At 31.3% G+C, this 18,523-nt stretch overlaps 1 protein-coding gene across 1 annotated transcript in view; it reads right to left on the bottom strand.

Annotated features, from left to right (window-relative positions):
- Positions 1-372: 372 nt before the first annotated feature.
- DCTN5-p25 (Dynactin 5, p25 subunit) overlaps positions 373-18,523 on the bottom strand; it is a 31,388-nt gene continuing 13,237 nt past the window's right edge. The window contains exons 4-6 of the mRNA XM_076447865.1: positions 14,879-14,990; positions 14,511-14,613; positions 373-3,248 (exon numbers count right to left, since the gene is read on the bottom strand). Of these exons, the coding sequence (XP_076303980.1) occupies positions 3,151-3,248; positions 14,511-14,613; positions 14,879-14,990 (313 nt within the window). The 3' untranslated portion in view covers positions 373-3,150. The remainder of the gene's footprint in view (positions 3,249-14,510; positions 14,614-14,878; positions 14,991-18,523) is intronic.

The raw sequence follows: 18,523 nt of genomic DNA, 5'->3' as shown, positions 1-18,523 counted from the left end.
ACTTAGAGGGGTTCCACTGTATTGTCTTTCTAATGACATACCTCCCACTGCAAGAATCACTTTTATTTATATCTAAAATGAGTGGAACATCAAGCTTTGTGGAAACTAACACAGGAGTAGTGGTTAATTCTTTCTTCAAATTATTGAATGCTACCTCACAGCCAGAAATCCAACAAAATGTACTTGGTTTTTCAAGTAACTTGTGTAGACAATAAGAAATGTGTCCTAAGAAAATGTTTGCTGATGTGCCAATCATACTTCCTGGGTTTAAGTTTAATTTTTTCTTTTCTCAACTGATTCAAAACCTTCTTTAGCTCTGTGTAAACAATATCAAAGATCTTTCTTATTTATGAATGAAAGATTAACAGAATATTTTTAACAAAATACTTTAATATTTTACCAGCATAAATAATATAAATACATTGTGATTATGTTTCTTTGGCTAAAGCATCATGGAATAGTTAATAATCAAGAAACATGCAGTATTTGAAGAGAAATTCAAATGGCAGATGAAATGAATTTCCCTCCCCCAGTTCTATTCCTGGTGCTATAGCACCCCTGATTTCTGATTCCCTGTAAATAGCATGAAATATTACTTCTTTTTCCCAACACCAATGATAAACATTGTTTGTTATTTTGTGTAAAGCTATAATAGAGCTATCTGCACTAGCCATCCCCAATTTAGCAGTGAAAGACTAGAGGGAAGGCAGCTAGTCATTACTACCCACCACCACTTCTTGGGCTACTCTCTTACAAATGAATAGTGAAACTAACCACCACACTATAATGTACTCAAGGCTGAAACAGCAAGCATAGACCCAGTGAAATTTCACATCAAATTTGATAAAGATCCATTCACAGGTAGCAAAAGTAGTAGTAAAAAAAGCAGAAATGCCCATTAAAACTATAAAGCTGAAAATTTGTACGCATCTGCCCACAGACCCAATGAAACACCATTCCAAAGTTAGCAAAGATCTATCTATAGGGAGCAAAGTAGTGGTAAAAATCACAAAAATGCCCTTAAAAAACACAAAGCTGAAAATTTATACGTATCTCTTCCATAGACTTAATGGATTAATTCTGGTGAAAATCCATGCTCACCTTGAAAAGTAGTTACATGGACATGAAACAGACAGTACTATTATATTTATAAAGATTCAGTTAAGTCAATGTGTATTGAGTTATTTAAATACTGAGTAGCTTTAATATATAACATTAAATTCCTTAAAGAATAAAAACTACATTGGCCAAATGCTTAACATCAAGAAAATGTTGAATATTCATTTCAAGCTAATCAGTTAATTTATACATGTATATATATATTTTTTCCCCACCAGAAGTAAAATTAAAATATTAAAATGTGTGTGTAACATAGAGACCTAGTGTGTTCTTTGATTGGTTGTAACTTTTGCAGTAGGCAGCAGACTGCAGTTCTGCCTCTTCAAAGCTTATCAACAAAGCTTGGGTCAGCAAACCAAAGAAATACCATTATGCCTCTTGCATACCTCTTACATTCATAAATTAAATTAGGTTAGTACACAGTGAAGTAAAATTGACTTAAAACTAAACAGTTCATTGAAGTATATTTCATAAAATTAGAGTTTTTAAAACTAAGAAAAAGGGTATGAAATATTTTGCATAATAAACATCAAATCATAAAAGCATTATTATATAATAATGTAATCATATAATCTATATTGTTTTATTATTCATTGTTAAGCATATAAGTAAACAATGACCTGTCTACGCTATGTCACCATAGGTATTTAAATCCAATATTAAGTGGTATAATTAAGCCCTCAAACTTACTGCTGAGCCATTGGAGACCATATGCTTGAGTACATGACAAAACAGAAATTTCCAAGTATATTTTTGGTCCAAAATCCTCAATAAATTATACAAAAATAAGATGTAAAAGGGAGAAAATTCATTTTATCAACATAGTTTTTAGAAACACTGTTGATACTTAATTATGTAACTTACAAGATATCTGCATAAATTTACCTAATTTTTTACTGTCAACAACAATAAAGATAAGATATGTATAGTCTGTATATGTATAGTCTGTACATACATTTTAAAGATATTTTGATAAACTTATCAAGTGTATTCTAAATTATTTTACTGTATTTTGTAGCTTTAAAAACAAATTACTTAATTTATAGTTAAAAATCTGATTGCCTTTCTAGTTTTATAAAGTCAAAAATGTGAAAATCAGCACTTTGCTATACATTGTATTTGGATCTTGTATTTATGTCAAACATAGCTTTTAAGCACAGTCTAATCATTGTAATATTATTGTATTTTTTAACAAAATGGATAAAAATACAAAATGCTTATAATCTGTTTAGAATATCTAAAAAGTAAATGTAGCAAACCTCACAATATTTTCATGAAATTTAAACTACCTTAAAATTATTGGATAAATTTAATATGTTAAAAATAAAAGGCCATCGTTTTACCCTTACCACATCAGTCATGAAGAAATAATGGTTTTTCGATTTAGAAAAAAACAGTAAAAATAACACAACTTACTGCATAATATTTTTATGTGAAATGCACTATGGAAAAAATTATAGAACATAAATATAAGTTTACTTATGCTAACACTGAAATGTGGTGATTGTTTTAGTAACAACTTTTATTTCAAAGAAACCTTTCTTAAAGTAGACTACAATATAACAAATGTTTCAGCGATGAGCTTTCTGGATAAGCATGACAGATATTAACCATTACAGTTCCTTCCATATGATGCTTTATTAACAGAAAGGGCAATTTCAATCAATGATACAAATTGATCTTACTGTTTATTTTTTTACTGAATAGCTATATGATATCAAATTCAAAAATAGACTTATTGTTAAAGGGCTGTTGTGTACAGTTAATATAAAACATTTGATACTCTTGTAAGGCTACAGGTTGCATCATAATTGGAAAAAAAAGAGCTTTAAAGAACGTTTCTGTAAAACATAAAAAAAAATCCACAAAAAATCAAATTGTATATTGATCATGAATAGCAACTACCATCATGACTTGGTTTTAATACAGCTGAAAATTAAGGTTTTTACTTATCATGTATTATTCCATTTACAATCTTGAAGTGATAATTATTTTTAGCAGAAATATAACTCTTTATTGAATTGTTCCATTCTAAGTTGGCAACACTGGTCGGAAGTGTTGGTAGTAGCCTTTGGTATATTCAACCATGAGATCTTGGGTACACTCAGGAAGTTCACCAGAAAACAAACCTATAAAAAGATAATCTTTGTGCAGTTCCCACAAATGTCATGTTCAAACAAGAAAAATGGTTTTACTTTTTCTCCATAACTAACAGTTTGCTTTATATCCCAAAATAAAGTGTTGTCAGACACACATACACACCTTGTACACCATGTTTCAAGTTGATTTCAAAAGACCTAAACACTTGAGCACTTTTGAATAAGGAATAAAAACTATATTTGTATGTTTTTCTCAAAGCAGAATTTCAATATTTACATGGCTAACTTCTGTACAATTAAAGGCTCAGTTTTAGAAACATCTACTGAGTAACATCTGTGCCAATGAAGAGGTCAGGTAACAGAAGCTTCTTGTGCTTGTTGAAAATTAGATTTTGTCAAAAAAAAAAAAAAAAACACGCAGTCTCAGAAGAGTTACATCATCACTGCATATTTTTTGTTTGTCCTTTTGAATTACTTTAACACTTTTTTTCATTAGGAAGATTTTTGACAGTATTTTACTACTAGAGTATTCTCTAACCATTTGGCACAATAAAACCTCTATTTAAATGTGTATAATTAAGTAATTATTGCATGGTTCTCCCAACAAGTTGGGGTTTCTTGCAAAAACAGTATTTTGCCTTCAAATTTATCACACAATTCAAGCCAATATTTCTTTTAAAAGAGCTTTAAGAACCCTATGCAATATGTTGAGACAGCAAATACTTTCAGAAACAAACAAATTACTTAAAAACTTGACCAAAACAACTGTACTTTCATTATATATACAAAATTATTATTATTGTAGAGCAACTATCATTAAAAAAATAATTAAAGTTAAAATATTAACTACCACAAATGTTAATAAAATGTAACTTAACTGATGAAATGGCATAAAAATTACCAAGACCTCTTTACTAAGTACATTTGAAGGTTCAAAAGAAATATAAAATATACATAGGCATAAAATAATTGGTCACTTGTTAACAATATACATATTACCTGAAAACAAAATTTATTGTAGGGAAAGTCTTACAACAATAAGTTCAGCAAACTGATGAGATAAATTTGTAAACAAATTATTATTTAATATGACAAGTGTCTAATATGATAAAACACACAGTATATTTGTCTCTTGATCACACATTAATGTCATTACAACTTATTAAGTAACTTAAGTTGTTTGGCTTCCTATCAACTAGAAATGATTGGTCTATGATTGAAAATTAAAGACACAATTGAACTAAAATGTGAAAAAAATAACACCTTTTTTGCAGTTTGAAAATGTATCTTTGTTAAATCATTGACTTACGTTAATGTTTTCCAATCTCATAAAATGGCCTTATCTGGATGTTGAAGTCAAATTTATAATTCAATTTAGATATCACACTTGTATGCCTAATCAGTCAGTCACTGATAAAACTTAAAGATCATATGATAGACTCAAAAATGCAGAATAAATAGAGAACCATTTTAAAGATAATTAATGGAAACACCAGCAGAGGGAAACAGACAATGAGCTGAGTTGAGAGCATCACAGTAAACAGCCAATACACAATACAGGAGAAAGCAACTTTCCAATGAAAGTTAGGAAGAAGCAGACACTATAACAGAATGTGATAGGAAGCAGAATGGCAAACAGATGACAGAACCAACTGGAGGAAGAAGCAGATGCTAGAAGAGAATATGATAGATGTAGAATACAAAAAATGTTGGAAAGTGAGAACCAGGAAAAAAAATAGCACAATGTACAAGCAATGAGATGCACAAGAAACATAAGAAATTGTGTTAAAAAAGCCAATGGTTTAACAGTTGCAGAAGAAAAACTGAACAGCAAAACTGTGGTGAAATGAATGTTTTGTATCAGTTCTGTCAATCCATGCACTTCCCAGCTGGGTGACCAAGCATTGGGAAATTTAGTAATCATTATCAAATAGGTAAAATGCTACTGCCTCCATGTAAATGAGTTCTTGATTACTTACATGAATTTATAAGCAACCCAATTACCTTTTGTTGAAGATCTATCAATAATTCATAAACCATTCATACATTTCCTTTTCCAGCCATTTGTTATTGATATTATGCTAGTTAATATCATAATATAAAGTATACAGTGAAAAATATCATGGACATTGTCATGGAGGAGGGTTGAGTGGTGTAAACACACCCTTTTGGACCACAAATAAATGCTAACTTCAAAAACTTTCATATCTACTTGCAGGTTAGCATTAAAACAATATCCTAAACATAACCATAATGTATTCAAGCTTTTTTAAAAGTTGGCAGTTCCATTTTTGAGTACAGTGTGGATAAGTAAATATCATATCAACCTAACTTCTTTTTCAACAAATTCTCATCACAATTACAACTAAGTGATTAATCAATTACCTACAAGCACTGGTTACACAGATTAACATCATACAAAATAACCATTCAATCAAAATTCACATTTAAATTATTTTGATTATCCAAACTATAACAAAGATCAGTAAAATATTATGCATGAATAATTTTAACATGGTCTTTCTAAACTTTCACTATATTAAAAATTAATTTAAAAGCTTATGATGTTTATATACTTATAAAGTTGTTAATCAGTTAGTTTTCACAGTAATGATGAAATTAAATAAGTTAATAATGTATTCTCATCATGAATTTCAATTAATTCAAGTTTGTAAATCCTAATTGATGAAAATAATTAACTAATAAAAACTAATGTTTCACATTATTCTAACTATTCAAGTAATCAAAATATTGCCACTCTGTACCCATTGTTGATGCTTTCATTACTTATATTAAATAGTAGTGTAGCTTCACCTTATTATATTACCTACTTTTTACATATATAACCAGTTTGGGTAAGACTGCTTTAATTAAAACATCACAGCAAGTTAATATTAATTGTCTTTTATTTGCTCAAAAAAATAAAAGCTGAGTTGAAAAATTTTCTCATTTAACTATTTGTCAGAAATTAGTAGACATGGACTAATAATTTTTTCTTAATATTTCTTATAATACTTTAATTTCTATTGATGAATAATTTAAATATCTGAAAAGAGGTTTTCTAATATCATAATCAGTTTTACTGCCAAACAGAAATCTAATCATTTTACTGGATTTTACTGTATCAGAGTGAATTTATTTTCACTAAATTATATAACATTTATCACACAATGTGACAAGAATCTTTACTTGTTTCATTACATGAAATCTAAAACAATTATTTCTAACAAAGAATTAGTTTATCTAATTTTAGTAAAAAAAACCCACAGAAAGGTATTACAGATATTTTCAGGTTGTTATGATTTTATTTTCTTTAGAGTTTTTGATACGTTCTCCTGCAAATGCAAGCTTTCAGTTTTACTTAAAAAATTCTCAGATAATGTTCAAATCATAGTTTTAAAAGCAAAGATGATGCTGTTTCGTTTACATCGTGTATCCATAACATCTCTTTAAAACAGAGAATTTCTCCACTGGCTGCACTTCCCAAGATATTGAACTCCATGAATGTAATGTTAATATTTTGGGAAATGTGACCTCAGTAAAGAAATGCTTAGCACTAAATAGAGCTTGTGAATGCACTGGGTGCATCCTGAGACAAATGTATACCAAACATTGCCATCTTTGCTTTTGAAACTATGATACATTCTTATGTATGACAGTTTAGGATGAAAAAAAGCAAGCTAATTCTGAAGTCATAATTTTTCTATACTGAAAATCTATTTCCAGTAAGTATTTACCTCATCTGACAAAAATAGCTATTCTCATTCAGTGCTGCCCTCTATGTTTGTTTTTTATATGCATGTCATAAGATTTTTGTCTCCCCTCAGTTGGAATTGATTGATTCCAATGAGTTTCTCATGTGAAAATTCTCCACCAATAAGAGTGTAACATACTCTCTTGACATATGTGACTCCTGCTATTCAGTTCTACTGAACTAACACTTTGGGATTTGGCAGAAAATAGAAGCACCAGTTTTCAGCAGGGAGGAAAGTTGAGAAATGTGAAAGGAGGTAAATATCAACTGGAAATACGTTTTCAGTGTAAGAAAGTTATAACTTTCAATATGGTACATTACCTCCTCTCATATATATATATATAGCTAGAATCCCACACTGAGTAAGTAGTAGGACTGGTATGAGGAAATGAAAGAAGTATTCTTTAAAAGCATCCAAAGAACACTCCCTAAGATGAGATGGATTCTAAGATTTGATGTGGAAGTTCATGCCACTGATGCACCAGGTATACTTTTTGCCCATTGTAGAAAGATGTCGCATACACTGGTAGAAAAACAGAACAACATATTGAAGTGGGAAAGAATTATGACTTGATAGCAATCCAGATCATGCAATATTTATGAAATTCTATCCCAGAAAATTAAAAGAAATTGGTAAAATGAAAAGATGTGCCTTTACATCCAAAGTGCAACAGACATCCACAAGGGGGTAGGATGTGGATCATATCACTGGCATGTCAACTAGAATCCAAAACTTGGCCTCCAGATATCAACCACTATGCAAGAGTAGGAAAGAGGATCATACCATTAGCAAGTCAACTATAATTCAGAACCAAGGTCACTGGGAATAGGCTATAGGCTTCCATATGGAGGTAGGGAATAGGATTATACTGGTGGCAAGCCATCTACAATCCAAAACCCAGCCATATGGAGGTAGGAAATAGGATCACACTGGTGGCAAGCCAATTACAATCCAAAACCCAGCCACTTGGCAGGGGTAGGAGAGAGGATCATACCATTTTCACCTGATGTTCATGAGACCCAGGTGGAATGGAATTTCTCCCCATCAATTCAAAAAAAATGGCACATCTTAATATAATAAATTGATAGATTAAACCAGACATCCAACATTGGTATAAAAATGTTTTGCATAATGTAAATTACCTCTCTCAAAAGTGAAATTGACCAGAACTGCCCCAAGCACAGTAACATCCTCACAATAATAAACTCTGAAGGGCAGCAGAAGGGGAAGAACCATAATGATCTACAATTATGTCCACCATGACCCACAACATTGATGGAGTAAATATTAGGAAGGAAAATAAGACATCTGTATACATGTGTGAGGACTTATGTTGATTGGTTATACTCTAAATCCAAAACAATCAACATTCATAAAAAATTCCATTCAAAGGGGAAACTGCAACATCCCATTTACATTTGCTTTTATGTTTCATGCTGGAGGATATCAAGATACCTACACCAGCAAAACACCACTGCCCCACTTTTTATAGTAATTTCTACATTTTGTTTGTATTTCATTAACTTATTCAGAAGAATGCCTTCTTGGTCCACCACCTCAGTGATATGGAACTGAAAAGTGGTAATGACTCTCAAAGCCCACCAGAATAAAAAGGGGAGGATGCAATGGAGAGTCTGGAGGAAGGACAACACCTGAAACAGTGCAATGGGTGACCACAAAACCCTATTTTTAAAAGCAGATCATACCTATTTATTCAATACAAGGCATGGCAGGGATGGACAGCTATCACCCTCTGCATTACCCATGTATTCCATGGGTATGCATGGTCCAGAATGGGCAAATGTATGAAGCAATTCTATCATGAAGATAAACCTTCAAGTGATCTCATGGAACATCCCATTTCTGTAGTGTGTGTTGCATGGCTATGGAATTATAATATGCAAGTCAAGAAAACTTTACATTTCAGATTTGAGGACTTAAAAAATATCTGGTCAAGCTCCACTCACCAAAGAGCAGGAAGGATATACCCCTGAACAAAAAAAGGAAAAACGATGTACATTACCATGCAAAAGTGTAAGGACAAAGTAAAAAATTAGATTTTAGGCTACATTCAATGAACAATGAAAGGTAAATCACAGGTGAAATGTTAAAATTAATCTTCATATTTAGTACAATAGAAACTCAGTGAAAGTGCTTGAGTTTAGTAAACAGTCTTTCAGGCATTGTTGCAATATATTTAATCAAAGTGTCCTTTAGGATTTTACTTTAAATGTCTCTTATATATTCCTACAATGTTTTTTGGAAATAACTTTTGATTTGTCAAGTTTTTGATACATTAAATCCCATATCTGCTTAACTGTGTTGAGATAGGAGTTCTGTGGTAGTCATTTGAATGACTCCAGCAGCTTCTTTCATAGCTAAGTAATTTCTGCATAAGGTGAATGAGTGTTTTGGGTCATTTATCTTCTTGACACTAGAATCTTTTACCAATAATACACAAACCATTGGGTACACTATGATGAATCTGTATCAAATGGTACTTGTACTGGTCCATTATTCCATTTATTCCACCAATATATCCTGATGTCCTAGCAGAAAAACACCCCCAAACTATCACACTGCCTCCCCAGTGCTTCATGGTAGGTGCTGTGCATTGAGGTATCTATCACCTTTCTTTTGTCAGATACACAACCTATGCTTTGCAACAAAATATTTCAAAGTTGGACTTATCCATTCATAACACACTTTCAATCATCAACAGTCCAATTTTTGTACTTTTTTTAGCAAATTTCCATCTCTAGATAATAGCTAGAAATTGAGATAAAGGTTTTTTAATTGCTGCATGACTAAATATTCCATTATCACTGAGTCTTCTTGATACTGTAGATCTGGATACTTTTCTGTCATTTGGTACACAATCATTTATCTCATGCTTAATATTAGTGGCAGCCTTCCTTTTCTTCCAAAGGATTTATAAACAGAGATGCTTAACATTAGTATCAATGAGTTTAGGTGTTCTGCATCTTCCTTTCCTATTTTCAAATTTATCTGTTTTGGTGTCATGATCTAGGGTGTATTTTATTGTGTTTGGGGAGCATTTCAAGTCTGCAGTAATTTGTTGAAGAGTCCTACCAGCATGTGAACTCTCTGTTCTCCTAACAATTCTCTACCCTTTTTAAGTCATAGCATGACAAGAAAACTTAATATATAATGTTAAATACTGTTCTAATGAAGGTTTATTTGTGGAGTGTTATTAAATTAATTTTTCTAGCATATACCATTTCCATATGCTAGCTCCCTACTAGCTTCTGTCCATATAGTTAAGACCCTGGATGGGGTACTATGACAGTTATTTTAGACCCTAAATTTGATCAGTATGTTTATTCAAGCCAAATGACATGCCCTTGGTACAACTATAAGAGAATTCTAAAAAAATCACAATAATTCTCATCCTTGCTCACTCAGTTGCCAACAGGGATTACTGAAACATTACCATAACACTGAAATTTACATTCTGTAATGGTATGGAAGAATCAGTCCCATAAAATGGAATGAAAAAAAATATTCTGTTGTTCTAACATTTTTGCACAGCACTGTATATATTCAAAAATATAACCTACCTATTCACAGTCTTATGAAAGAATGAGTGATGGCAACAGATGGATCATGGTACTTGACAAGAAAACAACAGCTACCCAAAGCAGATAATGGGAGATGAACTTATGAGATGTAGTTCTAGTACTTTACATGCAAAGTACTTCCAATTGAAACCAGATTAGACATGCAGGAAAAAAGGAATGTGCATGATATGAGTGAAGAAAAGGCCAACTGAACACAATACAAACCCAAAGAGCAAGGGAGGAAAGGTAAAAGTCAAAGAAAAAAGTGGAAGAAAAGTGGGAACGAGATTTAATGAAAAGAAGCATGAAAAATAGTGAAGCAACACACAACACATACTGGGCCAAGAAGGTCCAATGGATTTCACTGAGTAGAAATGAAGTTAAAAGAAATATATCAAATGAGTCACAAAAATGTTGGTTATTAAAGATAAACCAAAGCAGTGCCATTCAGGAAAGATTAGTCAAAAAGGCCTGAACTGAAGTGAAAAGGATCTTCAAATTGAGGAAGAAAAAGAACTGAAACAGTCAAATTCAATAATAAGAAGAGTGTGAACTATAACCCCTTGGACTAGCAGAAGTATCTAGGAGTGAGAAGGATTAAACCATTCAACTAGAGACTATTATCCTGAAGCCACTTATTGACAGAAACACACTTCCCAGCCTTGGAGATGATTATCAGAAAAGAGAAAGATCCCAAAACAGGGACTTACTTCAGTGAACACAAATTTTTGGAAGACATGTTGAACTATCAAACATTTAGATGAATAGAGGAAGAATAAAAATCCAAAGTAAAAACTCAGATAACTGCAAACACCTTCATGGAGAAGAGACTATAATGTGAGGAATGTAACAGGAAAAAATGTATCCAACTATGAGCCAGCTGTGGAAGAAGAAGAGAACTACTCCTACTGAAACAAGATGACCAAAGTCAGACATCTGACAAATGTTGTTGGTAAAATACCCCAAATGGCATATGGAACCAAAACAAGTCCAAAGGTCAAAGTAAGAAACTGGTACCTAATCATATGAAGAAAACATCAAAGATAAGCATGTAGACAGTAGCCATTCTTAGTCCTGCAGAAACAGTCTACTCAAATGAAATAAAAAATAACACATTAAAACAGGAAAGACCCATGTCGTAAATGAGGTGGAGCCTATTGACCCAGAACCCAATTGGCATCGAACAAAAAAGACAAAAGGAACAAAACCTACAGGTAAGACAGATAAAGGATGGACAGGTGCCAAACATATACAATGAGCAAAGATAATAATATCTCAATGAAACAAAAAGAGCAATTTAAAAAAACAACTGAATATAACATTGCAGATACCCCACATGATGGTAAACATACAGGAGTAGCCCCAAAAACAGACAAATAAGAAAAAGAACTGACCATAAGGCCTAATTAGCACTGGATAGTAAACAAACAGCAGTGTCCCACCATACAAGATATTAAAATAACAAAGAACCCATATGTAGTGGGAACTACATGAAGATAACTATCATTACAACATGAGGGGAAGGAGGTATCCTATGAAAATCACTAAATATAAGAGGAACACCTAAAAAAGAAGATGTAAGGTAAATATTTACTGTAGGAGTGTCAACAAGATGAAATATAACTAAGAAAAAACTAGGTACAGGATGAAATTGATAGGATTAATAAAAATACAACTGACAAGGATCAGGAAGAAAATCTGTCTGATGGTATGCTGAGGCAAAGAAAAAATTAGAGCCTGTATAGTATGAGGCTTGCAAATACTCAATCTCAAAAGAGATTTGTAAGTCTCAATCTCAAAAGAGAGACAAAAAATTACCACAAAACAATGTTGTGAGAAGGGGAACATACTAAGAAACATTTTTAAAAAAGTTAGATAGGCCTGCATATTCTGGAAAGCACTTCATGAGAAGATGGAGGAAAACTGACAAAATCTAGGTCATCTGAAAACAGGTTTAGCTGTTACAGAAGAAAGGTGAGCAGGTAGAGTTTGTCCCAGGCCCCACACGAAAGAAATTAATGGTAAGAAGTATAAACAACAAAGAAATATGAAAATTAAACAGTTAATACAGTGAAAATGTTAAGAAACTGTGCAGTGAAATACATATATGGATGTGATATTATGTGTTGAAGAAAAGATATTTAATCCAAATACTAATGAACCAGTAAACGGACCCATGGGTAAACATAACATAACAAACACTTATAAAGCCTCATGATACAAGATATTTAACCTAATTATTAATTAACCTGGAAGCAGAATTACAGGTAAACCAAAAACAAACACTTGTGAAGCCTAATTGAACAATACATATTAAATAATATCACTTAGCCCTAAGATAAAAACTTAACCAAACAATAAGTATGTACAATATTGGGATACGTTTGTGAGAATCCCAGCTAAAGGGTTCCACACTTACCAAGTGAATAGGAAACAAATAAAGTAAAAATAATAATGAAAATAAAAGACATAATTGTATAAATTTAAGGAAGTGTGTAGTAATAATAACCTATGTATGAGATGTGATGTATTGAAGAAAAAAACCAATACAGTGAAATTAATGATATATAAACCAGAAAGATGAATTACAGATAATCATAAAATAACAAAGACCATGATAAACCTAAACGAATGGTATAGTAGACAAAATACAACTAAGGTTAATGACTAACCTAAACTTAACTATAAGTATTAACCAATTTAATGAATCTTGTGTTATGGAACCTAAATAATGATAAATAATATTAACAATAAAATAATACAAAAACCATAACAGCATAACATCTATCTTTCCAAAGTTGGTGGATTGTAGTTTAAATGTGTGGACCTCCAAACTTGAAGAGAGGCCAAATGAAAGTCAGTTCCTCAGATGATCAATCTCCCAACAAAGTAAAGCTGAAAAATATTCCTACAGTGCACCATGACCTGAAGCTTGTATAAATGTGCTAATAGAACATATAATTTCCAGAGTGGTAATGTAGAATTTGTAACTAAAATTGAATAATCAAACAAAACTGTTTGCCAGAAATAATAAACATTTTTTAAATAAAGAAGTAAGTTCTGTAACTGGGTAGAAATATAAAATAATTCCATTTTGGAATACTTCAATAGTTTACAAATATCACTACTGAGTAATAAAGATTAAACTTGGTGAGAGAAATTGACAGAAAAATATAGAATAATATTAAACTAAAACTTTGATGTAAGGATAAACTAAACATCAGGAGTATTGCCAAATGAGAAGTGATAGTTAAGAACTATTGAATAGCGAGAGTCACATGCATCACGAGTGTATGCTGCTCACTTATTGGTGGAGAGTTGCCACATGATGACTTGAATGACAGACTCATTGGAATCTCTCAATTCCAACTGAGGGGAGATCAAAGGCTTGTGGCATGCATTAAAAAATGCATATAGAGGGCAGTGCTAAACAAGAATTCTTGTACCTGAAGATGTCTGTCATATTTAACAGAGAGTAGTTCAAAAAAAATTAAAACCAAAAAACAAGCTGATAATAGGAATATTAGTTTCATGTGAGATTAACTGATTACCTGAATATAATCAATTATAATCTCACAATTAAGAAATACCTTGAAGTTGAAATAAACTCATAAAAATGCATGATAAACAGACAAAAGGCTTAAATGTGGCAACATCCACCATCATTTATCCAAAGATTTGACATCCAGTGACATAAGCATCACAAAGATGATGTTTAATATCCTACTGAGAATTACAAAAACAGCAATATTTTGAAAATTTGCAATATTTTGTAAACAAAATTTCTATTTTTCAAGGACTGACAGAAAAATTTCATTTTTCTAAAAATTGTTAAAGCTATCAAGTGTTTTCAAAATTTTCTTGGATCTATCAAGGCCCTGGAAAAACTAAAACACATTGTGAAACAAGGAAAAATGCTAAACCAAACAAACTGGTAGTGACAAGATATTTATTACCTGGTGAACCCGAGTATGTGGAGAATGTTGGAACTACTGTTTCTGGAGGTAGAACAGTGTTGTCAGCAACATAACAACAGTCTTTCAGAACACATCGACGTCCCTAAAATATTAATAACTCACATACTAACTATGGAGATACATTTGCAAGTAGTGAATGTTTACATCATTCCTTACTTTATACAACACAAAGAATGCAGAAGGAAGTTAGTATTTTCATAAAGTATATAATTTCAATATACTTTTAGTGACAAGTTAAACTATTACAGTCTACAACAGGCTTAAATATAATTCAAGAACATTGACATACAATAGTTGAATGTTGAATGTTCATAAATGCCTAACCAGACAAAACCTCCATTACTTACAATAACACAGTTTTTCCCTATGTATACGAAGGAGCCAACATGAGCGGCATTGACAACTGTTCCTTCATCAATAAAGACATGGTCTCCAATATGCAAGGGAAAAAAGGCAACACTGAAAAATGAATAAACCAGCTCTTTACTTCAAACTGCATTAGAAAAACATTTTTAGCAGTAAATTTTGTTTAAAAATCATGTAAGATAACCTAATAATGTTAAAATAAAAAGAATCTATGATCAAAGCAATGGAACATTTTGTTAGATAATATTTAATGCAAACATTTTTTGAAATTTTCTGTTGATTTTACACTGTCAGCTTAAATCTTTAACAGATATATTTTTCATGTCATACAAAAAATGAATCAATCTTGTTAAAACTGCTTTGAAGGTTTCATGCATTTTTAAGACATCAGTATTTTAACTGCTAAGCACACTATAAATTTCAATATTATTTATTTATATTAATATACATTATAAAATATATTAGTTAAATTTTAAGATATCAAAATGGCTAGCAGTGTATGATGCATTATAACATGCAAAAAAATATACATCAAATTTCGTGGTTCAAGTTTAAGATTCACAGACATTTTCTAAATGGTAGGAAATCAGGGCTTAAAACTAGCTATTTTTACCATTAGCAAAAGTTTGCTAGTTACTTTAAATGTAACTGACAAAAGAAAGGACAGCTGTTTTAAGAAAACAATTACCATTTACTTTCAAAAACCTTTTTGATTGTGTTGATCTAACCTCCAAGTTTATTAACAAGTTCTGCAGCCCCCTCTTCCCTTGCTTAAAACAGTAATTTCAATAAATTTATTATTTTCTTGAGTAATGCTTCTAATCTATAAGCTTGAGCAACCTTAAATTAGTCATGAATAACAATTGGATATCATAATAGAAATATTTTGATTACTAGAATAGTCGGAATATTCGAAAACAGTAATAAATAGAAACACTAACTTAGCTTACTTGATTAGTTTTGTGGTATTTGACATTAATAAATTTAATTGTAATTTTTATTAACTAATGAGATTATTTAATACAAAATGATGTAAACAATGTTCTTAGATAACAAATTATACTGATTAATCAAGATAACACTGCACAACAAAGTTTTTGCTTCTTGAACACTATTGGGTGTTCCTTATAGATTTTTGGCTGGTGATCACGAAAATCACATCCAAATTTGCCCATCATGTACAGTTTCATTGAAATCTTCAGTTTCACTAGGACACTGCTACAATGGAAAAACGATATCAGGGCAAATGGATTCCGTCAATGCTTGCTGACTACTGTTGGACATTGCAACGTGATGCACTGGACACTGAATACAAACGAAAATCAGGAGCAAAACACTTTTAATTATGTTGAACTTAATAGCGTATTAGAAACATAAATGCAATTAAATATGTTATTGCCTGTAAACAGTTAACTGTCTATTTCTCAGAGTTCCTATTTGATGAAGCAAAACCAAAACTATATTTGTGCATACCCACTTAGGTAGACAGCTAGTCTGTCTGATGTATGGCCTTTACCTATTTATCTAGGGCAGCCTGGGTATTACAGTCACAATTTGATAAAGCTGTGTTTGAATGAACAGTGGAAAATTTAACTTATTCTATAGGATAAAGTTCAAGGTTCTGATCAGTCTAGAATGTTTGGTCAAAAATTTTTTAAATGTAAAACTTATCCTAATTGGTCATCTCCAAGACATTTGTACAATACTAATTTGAAAATCCTGAGCTCTACAGTAAGACCAAATATGTACTATAATAGTTAGGCCTGTGTTTATATTATTTATGTTGGTTTTAGGTTGGTTGGTTGGTTGATTTAGAGTTTTATGGCACAAAGCAGCTAGGCTATCTGCACCAAACATCCAGTAAAAAGTTAAAAGTAAATGTAATAATATTCATAAAAAGAAATTAAGGTAAAACAAAACAAAGTTTTAAAAAACACATATATAGCCTGTCACAATCACCAAAAACATTTCAGGAAGCAAAACTTTTCAAAAAAATTGTTGTGCAGTGTAATCAGCCAGAACTAATCCTAGTAAGTTAAGACATTTATGTAGAGGCTGCAGTGCTAATTGGTTTTTACTTTCTTCATTGTGTTTAACCCTAACAATCTTTATTTTACGTGACAGGTAAAAGATAGATAGTTAGGATTACTTTTATCATGCTCATGATATTCCTTATCAGCATCATTCTCTTAGAACATAGAACACAAAATAAAAAAGTAAAGCAACAATTATCTCTTCTACATATGACTTCTGTACTTGTTTGATGCTTATTGTTGGTTGCTAAGCCTTATAAAATTTTGCATGTGGAGGATGTGAAATGAAAAAAATTTTTTTTAGGTTATATATATTTGAAATAACCAAAAAAATTATAAATAACTATATTAATGTCACAGAATTCCACTACAATATATCAAGCTTAGGAACTAAGCAGTATTTTGATCTAAAAAATATATGAATTTTTCGGTAGCCTAAAAACTTCTGTTTGAAGATTTGTATCAAAAGAACAATATGATGTCATAATATTTGAAAACAGCCGAGAAAGCCACTATAGGAAAATTACAAGCTTTATTGGTTATTAACATCTCAGAGAGAGAAGTAAATGTATGTATAGGAGCATTTTCAAAAATAGAAAGAGGTGAGTGAGACCATGTATTTGATTCAGTATGTGAGTGATGCCTCAACAAACAGAAAATACAGCAGGTTAATATTTTACATTCTAGCTTGTTGATATTGTTAATTTGAGATACTGATTTATAAGAAATTACAGACTTTGTATCTGGACGTCACAAACAATTAACTTGAATCAGTGCTGCATTCAACATAACACATGACACACAAAATCAATATTTAGGACTTCTCTTTTAAAATTTACTTTCAAATTAAGAAGTTAATTAATTGATCATACTAAAAATTAAACCACAATCTGCAATATGATACCAAAGATGCTGACATTCATTTCTAGAATAGTACATCAATAAAATTTAAAATGCGAGTCAACAAATGAGATGTGACATGGCCTTTGAATCATGACCCATCAAAGTAAGGTTAACTGCTATTAAAGTACGACTACTATTCTTGTAGTTGGAAAACTAAAGGAAATCATTCTTGAAGAATTAATCAAAAATCATGTTTCATTTTGTGAATTCTGATGCTATCTCTGTTTCTCACATAAAATCGTTTGAGTTGGTGACCTGAATAAAACAAATAATAAAAACCCTGCATTTTCATGGTCTTTTAAATACACACTGGGTTGTTGTTACTTCACATAAAACAATCTGCTCCATTTGTGTATGAATACAGAAATTTAAGATTAGCTATATTTTTACTTAACTCTCTCTCAACAGATAGATCATAGGGCACATATTATATTTTAGTTATTTTCAAAATTTAATTTGAGAGCTTTATTATCATCATATATTAATAAAATTGACACCACAACATAGTATATAATTCCAAAGAAAATGTAGTAAAGAAGGCCAAGTATGTTTTTTGTGCACCATATATCTTCTTGTCTTATTGTTCAGTTATTTTATTATGCTTGCCATGCAACATCTATGCTTGTTAACAAACTAGAAACTCAAACTTCAGATATTTCCAACCTAGAATACAAAATTAGAAACTCCCAC

Source organism: Tachypleus tridentatus, chromosome 8, assembly GCF_004210375.1.
Source record: "Tachypleus tridentatus isolate NWPU-2018 chromosome 8, ASM421037v1, whole genome shotgun sequence".
In the NCBI taxonomy this organism is placed as follows: Eukaryota; Metazoa; Arthropoda; class Merostomata; order Xiphosura; family Limulidae; genus Tachypleus; species Tachypleus tridentatus.
Note: the sequence above shows the minus strand (reverse complement) of the source record. Positions and strands in the feature narration are given on the sequence as shown.